General features: G+C 36.9%; 2 protein-coding genes across 2 annotated transcripts in view; both read left to right on the plus strand.

Moving 5' to 3' along the window:
* The window catches only part of LOC144646969 (uncharacterized), a 77,115-nt gene that overhangs the window by 35,646 nt on the left and 25,851 nt on the right, over nucleotides 1–15,618 (plus strand). The window lies entirely within an intron of this gene.
* Nucleotides 7,121–15,618, plus strand: part of LOC144646971 (uncharacterized) — a 165,333-nt gene continuing 156,835 nt past the window's right edge. Inside the window, exons 1-4 of the mRNA XM_078506693.1 lie at nucleotides 7,121–7,250; nucleotides 13,546–13,667; nucleotides 14,208–14,369; nucleotides 15,013–15,090. Coding sequence (XP_078362819.1) covers nucleotides 13,559–13,667; nucleotides 14,208–14,369; nucleotides 15,013–15,090 — 349 coding nt within the window. The 5' untranslated portion in view covers nucleotides 7,121–7,250; nucleotides 13,546–13,558. The remainder of the gene's footprint in view (nucleotides 7,251–13,545; nucleotides 13,668–14,207; nucleotides 14,370–15,012; nucleotides 15,091–15,618) is intronic.

Genomic DNA, 15,618 nt, shown 5'->3' on the forward strand with positions numbered 1-15,618 from the left:
GAAGAAATGCGGAACTAATTATTCTCAATTACGTACCTACCTTATAGACCTGCAAGTATTGATTTACATTGTTTCTCATTGGCTTACATTGTCTTTGTTTAAATGGGTTTAAAGGGGGTAAGTAAGGGGAAGGTGTTCTCTTTCACCATTGCCCCCCCCCACCCCGTAAAACGTCGCGTGATTATAAACTAAATATTCATTGCAACCTTCTATTTTCAAGTGAGACTTTCAGCAAATATGATCTCAACTAATTAAACGCAATGTTTCTATGAGGGTCGATGATTGGCATTAGGTTTTTTTTTTAATTTTTATTTTTCTAGAAAATAGCACATTAGGAGAGGAAGTACTTACTAAATACTTGTTATCGCAACTTAACGGTCGATCCAACTATGTAAGGTCTTACACGATAGAATACCAAAAACACCCACGATTTCATTTAAAAACCGAAACGTAACACATGAAGGAAATAAAAAATAATAATCTTTGATGTCAGACCTTATGTGTAGATAATGGGTCATTTGATTACTTGAAGGAGTCGTGACAGTATTTTTTTGCCTGCAAAAACAATTGGTGGAAGCATTTTGACCAGAACTGTATCACACGAGGCAAAGAAAATTTCACATTTAATGCGTGTTGTTCTGATTACAATCATCGTTACATTAAATAAGACAATTTAATTTTGAAAGGTATTGTGAGGCAAATTAATTAACTCTAGGTGTCAATGAGGCTAAGGAATTGGATGCAGATACCAATTTGTTTGAGCCCAAACGCCCACAGTTTAACTAATCAGAAAGTTAATTCTGGTTTTTAGGGAAAATTGACAATATTTTGAATTCGCCACCACACTTGTCAGGATGTGGGGTCCTTGTCAAAGTAAAAGGAAATATATAGAGTAAAGTTTTGTCCTCAATACACAAAAAGTGTTTCACCTTTTAAGTGACTTGTTTTCTTAAAACATGGTTTAGTAAAGACACTCTCACAGCGTTTTGATGTAAGTCATCATGTTCTTTATTGGATAAACAGTTACCGATTCAGAATGCTTAAGCGATTTATTTTCTTTTTGGGAGGACTTTGAATTTCTCTTAGTTTCATAATCCACTCAGTAATAGCTGATTCAGTCAAGTCACCAAAAAGAACAGCACTCATTCTATTACGTTACTGCGTTTAACCCTATATCTCATTTCCGCCGTCATTTTAGTCAGCTTTACTCCAAAATATTTACTCCACCTACGAAAATTAGCCAAAGAATAATACTCCTTTACAATCTTACTTGACACAATAACACACTTCCGCAGACAAGTTACGACATAGCTACCAAGTGAACAATTAGAAGCCGTGGCCAGTTCAGGATTGTCTCTATTTTCCTATATTGCACTTTTATTTTTCCAAGGACTAGCTTACACGAAAAGCCTGTAAGATATTCCAGTTAAAATTTCGTTAGAATCATTTTTGCGACATGATCGAAAAATACTGTGTTACGGTAAACAAGTAATAATAATACTCGGTAACTACTATTAATATTACCTTTTTCTTAACGTTTTCGCGAATCTTTTACAGACACAATTAACGAAAATGAAACTACAAAAGCGTCCTACGCACCAAGCGGAAACCATCTTGCCACAAAACACACAGTAATAGACGAGAAACTTGTAACAACAATATCAGCTAATATCAGGAAGCGCTCGAAGGATCTATATTACTGTGTTTGGATATGTAGTTTACAAATTTGAGCGTTATTAGTATAGTTAACGGAGGGCTAATCGCGCCGCAAATCTCACGTCTCGATAGGTTCCCGTGCCCGGTGTTAGAGTCAGTAAAGCTTTCTTAAAAGGAAGATGGGAAAGAAAGCCTTTTTTGGAAAGAGACTTAGTAAGAACAGTGCATGTACAGAAACTCAAAAAGTCTATTTATTTCTTTGTTTAATTCATAAGCAACCTTAGCTTTTCAGTCATTTTTTCTTTAATTATATTGTCCTTCTTACTATTAATTTTACTTAAGCATCACTTGAACCATGATCGTTCATTGAGTTTAGTATAGAAGATACTTAAATGACCTGACCTTTAACGTTTTTTTCTTGCGATTGTATTCACGTTGTATTTTTTCAAAATCTATGAATGCCCAACGGTTTCATTGATTCACAAATTAATCCGGATGTAATGAGAACCGACAAATCTCTATAAAAGGCTTAACGATTCTTTGTCATAAAAAGTAAACGTGAAACGAGATCGTCGTTCAGTCAGCAAAAAAATACATTAGACCATTCCTGGTATATAAGTCTTATAAAGTGCGAAGATGACGAGATTTCTACAATTTGTCGCTATTCTTTCTTTCACCGTTTTATTGTGCGCGCTCAGTAGCGAACGGGGATGAAGAGAAATTGGAATCTCTTAAGGACAAAGACAAAGGAGTTAAGATGTTAAGGCATAGACCGTGGTATTCTGGTAAACGCGACGCTTTTTCTTCACACGAGGTAAGCAAGCAAGGAAATAATAATCCCACTTGTGATACACAGAGAATTTACACACAGTTTTCAAATGGCGAGATTACTGTTACTAGTAGATCGAACGATGAGCAATTTGTTTTTGTCTATTTAGACTTAACTGACGATTCTGTCAGGTCTAAAGAATCCAAAGCCCGACAAAAAAACGTTACTCTCAGATATCACAGTAGTAACTGTGTATTACATGTAACAATTATTTTAAACGACGTAAAATTCATGTTAAAGATTGTAGGCGGTATTTAATTAAAAAGGTTATTGATTGAAACTTAGGTTTTTTTACAAGATTCAGTAAAGAAAAGAACGTATTGTCCCTAACAATAGACAAAAGATTATAACATTTTTATTATTGCGAAAAACCGTCAACACAAAAGTTATACCACTTAACGTTACAAATATTATTATAACCTTTTATAAATCTAAAACAGAACAAGGGGAATCATTTCGTGTGATTTAACGCCGTCTGATAATTCAGTTATCGATCTCGCACTTAGAAGTGACACCTGTTGAACACGCTAGTCAGCGTTTTAATATAAGTGTTTGCTTAACACATAAAACAGGATCTTATTTCGCATTTAAAATGGCAAAAAGGTAGGACGTTTCAGATAATAATTCAACAAATTGCGCGTGAATAGGAGGGATATTAACCCATATGTAAAGTAAATCTGCTTCGTTGTTTACCAATACTCAAGTGAATAATTATACCTAATCGTACCTTTTTGGTACGCTTCGGCGGCATATCAGGCGAGTTTGGTCGAGCCATGGTTCGTATTTTGGCGAGACGCAGTCGAGCCAAAATACCCATGGTGAAACCAAACGAGCCTGATATGCCGCCGAAGCGTACCAAAAAGGTACTATTAGGTATTTACCGTACCCAAATTCAGCCAAAAATCCGGTGATATTATTCGATCTGTTGAAGCCATGCTTGCCAGACACGTAGTACAAAATGTGTTGACCTGCTTATATTGATACTTTTTTGGTCTTCAACACTTTTATCAAGTCCTCTTCTTACATTTTTTTACTCGTTTGTTTGGAGTTACATTCCCTAAATTTTTAAAATCCAAATTTAGCGAAAAATTTGGAAACTCCGACTCCATTGTTTCAGTGTGAATGTTTCAGTACTCGTCGGCAAACATCGCGCAATTGGCGAGCGCGCTCAAGTTTAGTTTTGGCGGGAAAGTTTTTCTCATTTTACGACCGGTAAACACCAGCTAATTAAAAATACTAGTTTCTGTTTTATTGGTAAAACCTCTTTTCAATTCATCGTACAGAAACACTACTTTAATTCAAAGTGACCGTGATATGGTGGCATATCAGGTCAGTGACTTGATATCTTAGGATATCAGGACAGTAGATCGCGCTTTTGATTGGCTACTTGCGAATTTGGGTACGGTAATTACTAGATATCATGCCTAACTAGTATTGAATAACCAGAAATAAGAGTGTAAATTTCATTCGTCATATACAACAAAGGAACTTAGGGAAGCAGTTAGGGAAGCTTCTGTTTGTTATGTAAAACTGTGAATATAGCAAAAGATACTTTTAATTTCCCGTGCGGTAAATATCGACCTTTATTCACCAACACTGAGGTGATTACTGTTTTACTTTGAACGGAATAAAATAAATAACGTAGCAGAAAACTGCGATGATCTGAGTTCGAGCTGACTCGTTCTTTTGAAAACGAATTCTGGTAGTACATGTGTCAAATAATCAATCTTTTGTATGCGTTTTTTGAATTTTCTTGTAATTGCGTGTGTGTGCTGCGCATCGCAAGAGATTATATCAAAACCATACTTTATTTGTTAAAAGTGCCAAAATTTCATCATAGGTGGATGTTTATAAAATCGGAAAAGGAATAGAAGATAGAGCAATTTTGACTGAGTGTCAAAAGTAGTTCGGAATAGCTTTGGTTTTGTCTCACTACGTTCTGTGATTGGTTTTAAAATCCGTGATGTTGTACATAACATTTTGTGCATATTTTGCTGCCCCTATAATGTATGTTCTCTTGTCTTCCCCTTATGAGTGTATAAAGAAATGCCACTGCTTCTCCCACAGGTATTAAACAGCCAATCAAGAGGGTTTCAACAACGAGACTGGGATGTTATGAACGAAAACTAGGCGGAGAAAAACTTACAGCAGCAAGAATTAACCAAGATAAACTCCTGCCACAATGGAGGACTTAAAAAGTTATCTTTTCCTTTATTTTTTTTCTTTTAATTGATACTTGTGCGTTAAACTCTGTAAACAGACAAATAGTTAAGTCGGTAAAAAAAATCGCAAGAAAAGTTAAAAAGATGTAAGCGTAAAAAGTAAACTATCATTCTATTGTAACCATAAATGTAACACAACTCACATAAAGTTCTAGCTGAACGACCCGAAGAAGTTAAAGAAAGTCAGCTAGATAATGTACTTATTAAAAAGATCTCTCTTTATTTGATGTGTACTCTTGATTTAATGATTACTTAATGCGTTCACCCTCACATTCCGTTTGGTTAACCCAGTTTAAAATATAAAATAAATGGGCTTTTAACGGATAACGGATTTTAACAGATTTTTGAACAGCCAAATTTATATTTGTGTCGTAGGAAAACTAAAAACTCATGGTCTATTTTTTTAACAATTGCTATATTAGAGAACTTAAACTGTTAACAAGCGTCTTTGGCTGCGGATGGCTAGGATGGAAATGGATTACAACTTGAAAAATTGAGGGCAAACTTTTCAAGTTGTTTCCGCGCGTTTTTTAAAAACATCGATATTTATAGCCGTGGTTTTATTTTCTCTCCGCAAATTAAGGTTGTATCCTCCTTTAGATGTTCAAAGAATGCTTTTCATGGGTTAAGTTGCCTACTACTAATTGCAGAACAGTTCATTGATTTATACAAAGGAATAAAATTCACTGAGGTCTTAACGTACATAGTTTGCCTGATACGATAAAATAAACTGATACGACAGGGTAAGGTCCATTTGGCACAGAGTTTAAATCTTTCCTTGAGATATTAGTCCAGTAAACTTAGTCATTATTGATGGTGTAAAGGCACAAACAAAAAGATACAGAGATGACACACGAGTGCGTGAATAGTATTTGTGCAACTTCCGAAGCCTTCTGAAATTATCCAAACACTGTCTTTAGTGATTAACTCTCATTTTATTAGACCTATAAGTTCAAGAATAAGACAGATAAAGAGATAAATGCATAAAAATGCATGAATTTACTACAAACATTTTTTGTACTTTTCCAAACTTTCCAAGCATTTTTCGACGAGTTTCCAGCGCAGTGATGCGAAGATGCTTTGACTAATAGTGATGTGATTTTTAATATTTCATTTATTTCATTTTAAATATTATTTTTATTTTATAATCATTTTGGGCTATTTATAATTGCTCGTAGCTGCCCTTAGTTGGTTCGGAGGCGCGGTAGCCTAAAGGTGCTTTGAATTTCAGCAGGTTTTTATGGTTTAGGTAGGACACAGTGCCTCTTTCCAGCCAGGAGGTGAAATGAGTTAAGGAGAATTGTTGATCATGAGGTGGCCTGTCAAACTGTGGGAGGTAACTTGCGATGATATGGACTAGCATAGGTCCGTCCCATCTATTACCGTACCCAAATTCGCAAGTAGCCAATCAGAAGCGCGATCTACTGTCCTAATATCCTACGATATCAAGTCACTGACCTGATATACCACGATATCATGGGCACTTTAAAGTAGTGTTATTGTACGATGAATTGAAAAGAGGTTTTACCAATAAAACAGAAACTCGTAGTTTAAATTTAGCTGGTGTTTACTGGTCGTAAAAAGAGAAAAACTTTCCTGCCAAAACTAAACTTGAGCGCGCTCATCAATTGCGCGATGTTTGCCGACGAGTACTGAAACATTCAGACTGAAACAATGGAGTCGAAGTTTTCAAATGTTTCGCAAAATTTTGATTTTGAAAAATTAGAGAATGAAACTCCAAGCAAACGAATTATAAAATAATGTCAGAAGAGTAACTTGATAAACGTGTTGAAAACACTTTTAGGTATCAGTACAAGCAGGTCAGTACAAGCAGACTTTACAGAGAAATTAACATCACCGGATTTTTGGCTGAATTTGGGCATAATAAATACCTAATCGTACCTTTTTGGTACGTTTCGGAGGCATATCAGGCTCGTTTGGTCTCGCCATGGGCATTTTGGCTCGATTGCGTCTCACCAAAATACGAACCATGGCTCGACCAAACTCGCCTGATATGCCGCCGAAGCGTACCAAAAAGGTACGATTAGGTATAAGTATTAACCGCTGGCACCAGACGAAAATTTCCTCTCCTTTCCATTTATGTTTCGCACCATTGACTCATTTCAGAGAGAAAGACGCTTGAAAAGCAGTGTATGGAATGTTTATGAAGCCTCTCGCTAAAAAAGTTGCCAAGTTAAAATATCTATCACACTAAAAAAGATTTTCCGTTTTGCGCGTCAGTTTTACGCTTTCGGGGTTACGTGATGTTATTACACCACGTATTCACCCCTTCCCGGTGTACTCTCATCGCGGGCTCACCGACATCGAATGATGACTGGGATACCATATAGTACTCTAACATGAAGTACATAATAACCCGAAAGCGGAAGTGATAGCGGAAGCCACTAATGGAGGTACGAAGTGCGTTGCAGTGTTTCAATCGCTTTAGAACTCGTCTTATTTTCCTCCTTTTCGTTTTCAGATGTTGGTCACCAAAGGCAAGCAAAGAAGAGAGCAGTTTATCAGTCAAAGAAAAGATAGAAGTAAGAAACACAATACAGACAATCATGAATGTTTTGTGACGTTAAATAGATTGGTATTTCGTTCAGGACCGTTCAGCGATGTCACGAGGGTTATGAAAACGTCTCAATTCTCGTATGTTATCGGTTGTTTAAGGATAAGTTGTATCTACAAGGGAGAGATTCAGCAAGCATGACTTCGGGCTAGCGCTTTGAAATTTGCTTACATGGACATGTTTTTTCACAGAGGGATGAATAGGTTCGCGTCTCAACGGATTTGGCCTTAGAAAGCGTACGGATTGTTGATTTTTTGCGATATCTTGAGCGGTTTTGCGGATTTCGAAAATACAGCGGACCGCAGATTACCTGATTGAGAAGAGAATGATCAGTTTTAAGGATAAGAGGTTATGTTTTGTTTACACGCGTGTTATACGGTACATTCTTACGCGAAGCACTTTCAGTTTCGAGAAATGTAAGCACTTCCCTTTATGATGTATATTTATTGTATTTTTTTCATCTTGCATAATTAATCCTTTATGCATGTGAAAGCACTTTCAGTTTCGAGAGCGTGACGCATGCCCGTTCATGCGAATAAGATTATGACTTAACAAGACGAGGGGAAAACTTAAAGTTGACAATACAATTCCCCCATACATTCAACTGACATGTTCTTTTAGCAAACGACACTTTTAGATGCTCTATTACTTCAAACAGACTCTTTCAGTAGCCTAATTCATCGCCTGATTCCGCGTCATATGCATTACAATTGATCACGAGAACAATCAACTTTCTCAGAAACAGGGGATTCCCCTTATAAATATTCCAAGTTCATTTCGTTTCAAATTGAAAGCTGTCACGCGATAAGTCTGAGTAATCCAGCTTATGGATCTGTTCCTTCCAAAGTTTTGCAATTCAGTTATTCCTCACTTCCTTCAAATGAGTGAGAAATATGCTCAGCAATTGTCTCAAAGAGATTAAGGTGCCCGGAGAAAAGGTTTAGTAGCGATTTCCTTTGTTACTGGTGGTATGTATATTTTTACTTATTTGGCTTTGGTCGGCTTTGTCGCTCCGATTCGCGTACTCTTAAAGTTCAATATTTTGGCGCCGCTTTTAGCTCCTTTTCGCCCTTGCATTGTATAGTTCAACATTGCTCAGTTTAATTTTAAAATATTCTTCTGATATAGCGTCAGCTGTTGAACAGAGGTTTCAGGCCTAAAGTGAATGTCGTACTTTATCAGGTAGCGGATAAATCTGAGTTCGCACGAGTCATGTTGTACGTCAGTCCTGAAGACTTCTGAAGTGTTCGTAATTATTGTACACCATCGACGATAAGTTTAGTTTCGTAACTTTTAATTTCGTAGAAGCCTGTACCAAAAGGTCAACCGATAGTAGTCCTTGGAAAAGATTGAATAGGTGACTATCTGAAGTCCTTGTTTTGCTTGAACATGCATTGATAATATTTGTTTCGAATCAACTGCTGTTAATTTGATTCAGACTTATTAAAGGTCAAATGCAACGAAATTTGATCAAATTTTATTTAAGACTCATTTTGACTTTAAATGAAAGGAAATACTGTGAATAATCATAATCCGAAGTTTTAAACGATTTGGTTAAAACGTCGCTGAGATATTCGACGTTAAAGATAGCCCTTTATCTTCGCTTCACAAACGGAACGGTTCGGAAAAGCTTCGGAAAATTGTCGGAAATGGATTTTGTGACGTCACATGTGGCGAGCTTCGACGCGCGAAGATGCAGCAAAGTGCTGTTGCTTCTACCAGGTCTGCTGCTCGTTTTGGCATTTAAAATCCCGATAAAGCCAGATGACCATTCGAAATATCTTCTTAAAGACGAGGAAGATGCAAGGCATGGTTGAGATCGACGAAAAAGAGAGGATGCTTATGCCAAATGCACGCTGGCTTTGCTCAGCAAATACAGTATCATCCGACATGTTTTTTTCAGAAACTACCAGCAGAATCTTGCACTTTGGTCCGAGTTCCAGCCCTAGAAACTTCGAATGAGACCTGGCGCTTCTCCTCTTATTACCAACTTGGAAAGAAAGCCGTTAATCCAGGACTTATGCGAAATCGTTTGCGACGAAATGCAGAATTCGAAGGTAAAGTCGCTAATAAACTTAACCCATTGTCTGGGAACCCAAAAGTTGTACTTTCTTGTATTATATTGAACTTAGATTCAGACACTAACTTTCTTAACCTGACCCTAGTCGCTTCATAAACTTCTACCAAAACTATAACTTTACTGTTTGCGTCAAATATTGTGAATCGCGAGGCTGGTATTAAAAAAATATTTTTTTTTATTACAGGAAGAAACTTTTGCATGAATTTACTATCATGTAAAGTTACAAACAAATCTTTTATGTTTCTTTTAACTTAAAAATGATATTCCCTATATTGCTTCGATCGTCTAAAAAGCTAAATCATACATGCAGTCATTGAAGGAAAATAATGCTTTTAATTTACAGTATTGTGTACAATGAAACACTCGTTTCAATGTTTGTTTATATTTGAAATTATTATGAATGCTAAATATAACAACGAAAATACCCCCGACTGAACATTGTTGGTGCCCAAGAAAAGGTTTATATTTTTCATGTAAACTTCATGTATGTGATGAGTTTTTTCACTTGTAAAGGCCAATTTACCTGATTCATTTGTTGTTCAGCTCTGCATTAACTCCATTTCAGTCCAGTACAATGACTGTTGCATTGCATAGCACTCATTATAAGCTGCAAATCAGGCTTCATTGTGGCCAATAAATTGGTATGTGCAACTGAATGGTAATTTAGTTTTAGTTCAAGCTATTTATGAGAAATCTAAGGCATAAACTCGACCAGATAAGCTAACTTTTTTTGTCTAGCACTTTTGTCATGATCGAACTACTGGCTCAGGAGAATCTACATCCAGATTGTAGGTGTGTCATGACAATTTATTTCTGAAATTAACTCTTCATAATTTTGTCTGCCCCAAATCTGTTGACCTTTTACAAATTCCTCAATAACAGCTTTAGACATACTCCCTTTCAAAATTTATATGGGTATTTTAGGTGCCCAAGACCCCCTCCCCACTTGCTGGGGGTACTCCCATACTCCCATAGACTTTCCAAAAGTTGTTCGCTTCTCGTTTCCGGTTTGGTGGTAGTAGACCCCGGTGCGAACCGGGTGCGGAGCTCTTGCACTCCACTCTCGAGCTCTCGGGCTTCGCGCTTTGTGAGCTTAACTTGTAAGCAAGCCTAATACTCCCATATATGAGCTTGATAGGATGGAATAGTGATACAATAGTTTGGGGTAGGGTAGGGATTTTCAGTGTATAGTCTAGCATACTATGATAGGGTACTGCAAAATAAGCTGAAAATGGTCTGGGAAAGGGTACGGTTACAGAGTCCCAGCAGCGCACCCCTACTCAAAAATAAAAAGAGTACTTCCCCCCTTTCCTCGAGGCAAAAGAGTATTGTTTTTAGCCATTCTGAAATTGGGTATTTTTAAGATTATCAATTTCTTTGTAAACTTGGAAATAGTTTTTTGAAGCACCTACTGTTTGTATTCATGCTGTTTGTATTCATCGCTTGGTCTGAGATAAAGTGATAAATTACAAGCAGTGCATGCAGAGGCTATAATGTCTCCTTTGGGGGTCTTGGAAAATCACTGCACTGATAGTTTGATTGTCATCTAGCTGCTTATCATTTAACTCGTTTTTGAGCTTTAAGCACTTAAAGTGAAAATTAAGGGTAATTTTTGACAGATTTTACTGTTGCTATGGTTACCAGTGACAAACTAAAAATGACCCCAACTTGTTCGGCAATGATGGTACATTTGACATGTTTTATAAAATAATTGCAGCATAAACTGACAAATAATTAGTACTGACCCATCATAGTAATAGGCTGGAAAGTACTGGAAACTGTTATCAGCTTCTTACACATGCATGCATTCAGTGAACTTGCATAGCCATCTCTCTGCATCCATTTTTTAACATTGTCTTTCGACATTGTCTTAAAATGTGCTGTTTTAAGTGACCGATACTGGTGTTGGTTTCATGCAAATGAGCGCACAAAATCGGAATGTCATGCTAGTGGGCTGTGATTGCTTGATTTGGATCTGTGTTGTTTGTACATGTCCAAAGATGGATGTTGACAAAGGGGCTATGCATTGATGTCCGACCCCATCCAACCATAACAAAAGAACATATTACCCGTTAGTAGTACCAATAAATGTACAAAACAAAGAAGCTGACATAAAATGACAAAATGCATGAACAACTTTATATAAAAGTAAATAAATAAACCTTTATTTAGACATGGAAAGGATTAAAGCTAGAAGCTTGTGGGGCAGTGTATTCCTAATCGAAATGGAATTTGGAAGTGTTGATTTTTGTGGAGGGGAAAAACTGGAGAACCCAGAGAAGAACCCTCAGAGCAAGGCCAAGAACGAACAACTCAAATCAGGGAATCGAAATAGGGCCAATTGGTGGGAGGCAAGGACTCTCACCACTGCGCCATCCCTGCTTCCTAGCATATTTTATAATAATGCAGCATTGACAAAATCTCATGATTGTACATACAAGGATGTGTAAGCAATGACATTGAAACACAAAACTAGGTGTAAATTGTTCCCTGCTATATGTCCCAGTGTCAGGTCCTGTGTCAGCACACAAGTTAGATCTTATAACCTGGGTCTTGAGAAATGCAAGTTGCCATAAATTACTGTTGAAATTGTTATCTTCGACCTACACCCCATCTACTTAAGACAATTCCCTTTTCAGAGAATTATCAGTAAAATCAACTGAAAAATATAAGGACCAGATTACATAGATGAATTAGTTAAAGGATAAAATAATCACCTAGGTTAATAATTCAGCAAATAAAGAACAATATTAATACCAGGCATAATTCTGATATTTGAAGCTAAAAGGCCACACAGTCACGGTATTTAATTTCATTCTTTAAAAATAAATTATTTGGCTGAGGGGAATGAGTTATTGATTCTTCAAGCTGTGTTATTTTAGAGAACACACTCAGCTCGGGCAATGCTACAAACAGTGTACAAATAATTCCACATTGCAATCCTTTTGAACAAAAGCAAGACAATACTTCAACTTAAGATTCAACTATTTATTTATTTCAAATTCTTTGAAAGCCGTTTTCATTATATATATTAGGCTCACCAATATATCTGGCCATATTCCTTCGTTGTTGGTGCATGTAGATGTTGCCGGATTTAAACGCCATCTTGTTCACTCGCAGAGTCGGAATTAATCACTCGAGAAATCGATTTATTCCTTGCCAGACGCCGTTAGTTCGAACTGATATGGCTGTATTTAGACTTTTCGAAGGCTTGAATCAAAGTCTCCATCGGTTTCAACTAATGGCTGTTCCAGAAACTCTGGAAATCCATCGAACAAACCCAAGGATTTGCAAGGATCGCTCAAAACACGTGAAAACTTGCTCGCCACACCTGACGTCACAAATACTTCTATTCGATTCCATTCCACGCGCGGCCATTTTTGGTTCGTTTTCGTGAAGTCTTCGGAAATCGTCGGATTTTCATCTCCTAAGCGCCACAATCAGCCACAATTCGCACAAAAACCATTTCTGAAAGTTTATTATCATTAGTACCTTCATAAACGACAGGTTTGAGGACAAAAGAAAAAATTTCCAATTTCGTTGCATTTGACCTTTAACACGACGCCTTCTGCGACCCTTACACAGGAAAATGTCACACAATCTTCTGACATGTATCGCCTGTGTATCGCCTCGCCAATGGTATGATAATTATATCCTAGGCCTGTTTGACGAAGATTAATACTTTTACTTATTGCATCACATTGTATGCATGTAATGTATTGCAAAATTGTTTTGTGATTTATAATTACATGATGCTTCCTAAAGAACTTTCTTTTATCTATCTGAATATCGTGAATTTGTTTAAATTTGAAAGACCAAATTTTCAAGGGTAACAAAACATAGTCTGAAAATCATGGGACAACAAACAAACAAAGCTCAAAAGGTCTATTCTTAGTCCTCCGACTGGGCTTGATTCAAACTTACTGACTTACTATACTGAAAAGTCATCGCTGTAGCATGCATTGCATGCCGTTTATTTCCAATGTCTTACAAAGATTAACGCGAGACCGATACAGCCATTCTTGTAAGTGAATTGGAAAATCAGATCCTTTTCATTTTACTGGGCATAAATCTTTAGTTCCCTCGCCGTTGTAGCTTTTAGTAGTGACGGTCTGTAATTATTATATGTTGTGTACAAATAATGCGACCTTTACTTAGCATGGAATTTTAAATCAAACTATAGGCTGCCATTTTGAATGATCAGTAATCTCACCATGGCGAGGAGTCCAATCAAAGTTGCAAGTGAAAATGACGTCGCACCATCTGCTGATGAAACACTGGATTTTGATGACAACAATTTAAGAGGTGAAAGAACACAGCTGAAAAAAGATTCATTAATAGAAAATATTATTTCTAGTTCTAGTGCTATATCATCTATACACGGTTAAGTGCTCGAGCGATTTTTACTTGAGTGTCGAAAGTAATTTGCGCTTGCTTTGGTTAAGCTTTAATAGAGGGTCTGAATGGAGTTTAGTGTTTAGTATTATTTGCCCATAATGTCTAGTGTTTGCTGTTAAATTGGCCATTTTTTTAATGTTTACTGTTTCAGGAGAAAATACTGTTAAGTGTTTGGAGGGTTTTTCGTGAAAAACTCAGTCTTTTGCATTGTAAATTCTTATCTGCTCTTCGAAAATCGGTAATGAAATCACTCATGAACTTTGAGCCTGTGTTGTGTGTTCTCCGCGGAAATCTTCAGTAGTCTTCGGTCATCGTCGTTAGACTTCGGACATCTTCGACAGTCTTTGGAAATCTTGAAAAGTAAAATATATAAGAATAAAATGTTCAGCAGTGCAAAGACCATTTATGTACCAGTACTAACAATAATTCATTTCTTGTTCGATTCAGCGATAGCTGAGGTTTATAAGAATCAAGGTAATGAGGAATACCGAAAAAGAGATTTTATCAACGCCATTTACTTTTACACGGAAGGAATTAAAGTGAACTGCAAAGATGACAAACTGAAGGCCGAACTGTACAGCAACAGGGCGATTGCAAATTTCAAATTGGGTGAGAATTGTTTTAGTTTATGAGATTTTCTGTTTACATTTATCTTATCTTTACATTTTATTCAATGTTAATGCTACTGATGTAGGGACATGTAATCTAGGCCTGCAATGTTCTCTTTTGGAGGTCGAAAGGCTTGCTCCGATAGCATTGAAATCTTGAAAAATGCTTTACAAAACTACCTTTTGAAATCCTTTGCCACTGAATGCTAAATTTAATTCGTTTTTTTCTATCTTTAATACCAAAGTCGGTACATAAAAACAGTGTTCGTATGACATGTGATTCGTTATCTCATTTCGCTTCTCTGACAATGCGAGATATCAGAAATGGTCGTGGTTAATGACATTGAACCAAAAGAAATTCCAATTAGAATAGCATAAAATTGACTCATGAAATTATGAAAACATTAAACCAACGATATAAAAACGTTGGTCAACGTTTTTATATCGCTTTGTTCATTTTACACAACCCGAGGACCGGAGCCAAAGGGATATTTAAATTAGCCAAACGGAAAGTTGGGTTTCCTTACGTTTAAAAATCTACGTATATTTTTTTTCGTGCTGCGTAATAGATAATCAGGCAATTTCGCCAGTGCGAAAAATATTTAAAACAATAATAATTTAAATTTTGTTCATTTCTTCGACAGGAAAATTTCTTGATTCACTGAGTGATGCAAAAGTTGCCACTGAATTACAACCTATTTTCCTCAAAGCGATTGTTAGAGGTAAGCGAATGCTATGCTACATACAACAGAATGATTTCACGGCATAGTTTTGAAAGGCAACCGCAGTAGAGGCCATTCTGAAGCTGAAACTTTATTTACCCTCAGTATTATGAGCCATGTAAGGGCTCTAGCAAGTACATGCTAATGAAACCGAGCATTTCACAGTTTACAACACAATGTGCAAAGACCAGACCACAACACTGGGAACTCCATGCCCTACTCTTTTCGATAAGTGTGTGGGTTCGTTAACGTCCGCTGCTGATTATAACACTGAAGATGCAGGAGACGGAGCCTACAGTTTAACATCCTTATCCAAGAAGACTAGAATATCTAACCATCTGCATATGTCATTGAAAAGGCAGCATATTCTCCTCAGTTATTTTAAGACCCTGAGTGTTGGTTCGGTCTGGGACTCGAACCCGAGACCTTCCGCAAGGCAGTCCGGCGCTCTACCAACTGAGCTAACCGGTCGGCATCATCTGCGGTCGCGCAGTTTCCGGCTGAAATCGGGGTATGTAACATTCTCTA

Source organism: Oculina patagonica, chromosome 3 (genome assembly GCF_052425735.1).
Source record: "Oculina patagonica isolate OP01 chromosome 3, crgOcupat, whole genome shotgun sequence".
Taxonomy (NCBI): Eukaryota; Metazoa; Cnidaria; class Anthozoa; order Scleractinia; family Oculinidae; genus Oculina; species Oculina patagonica.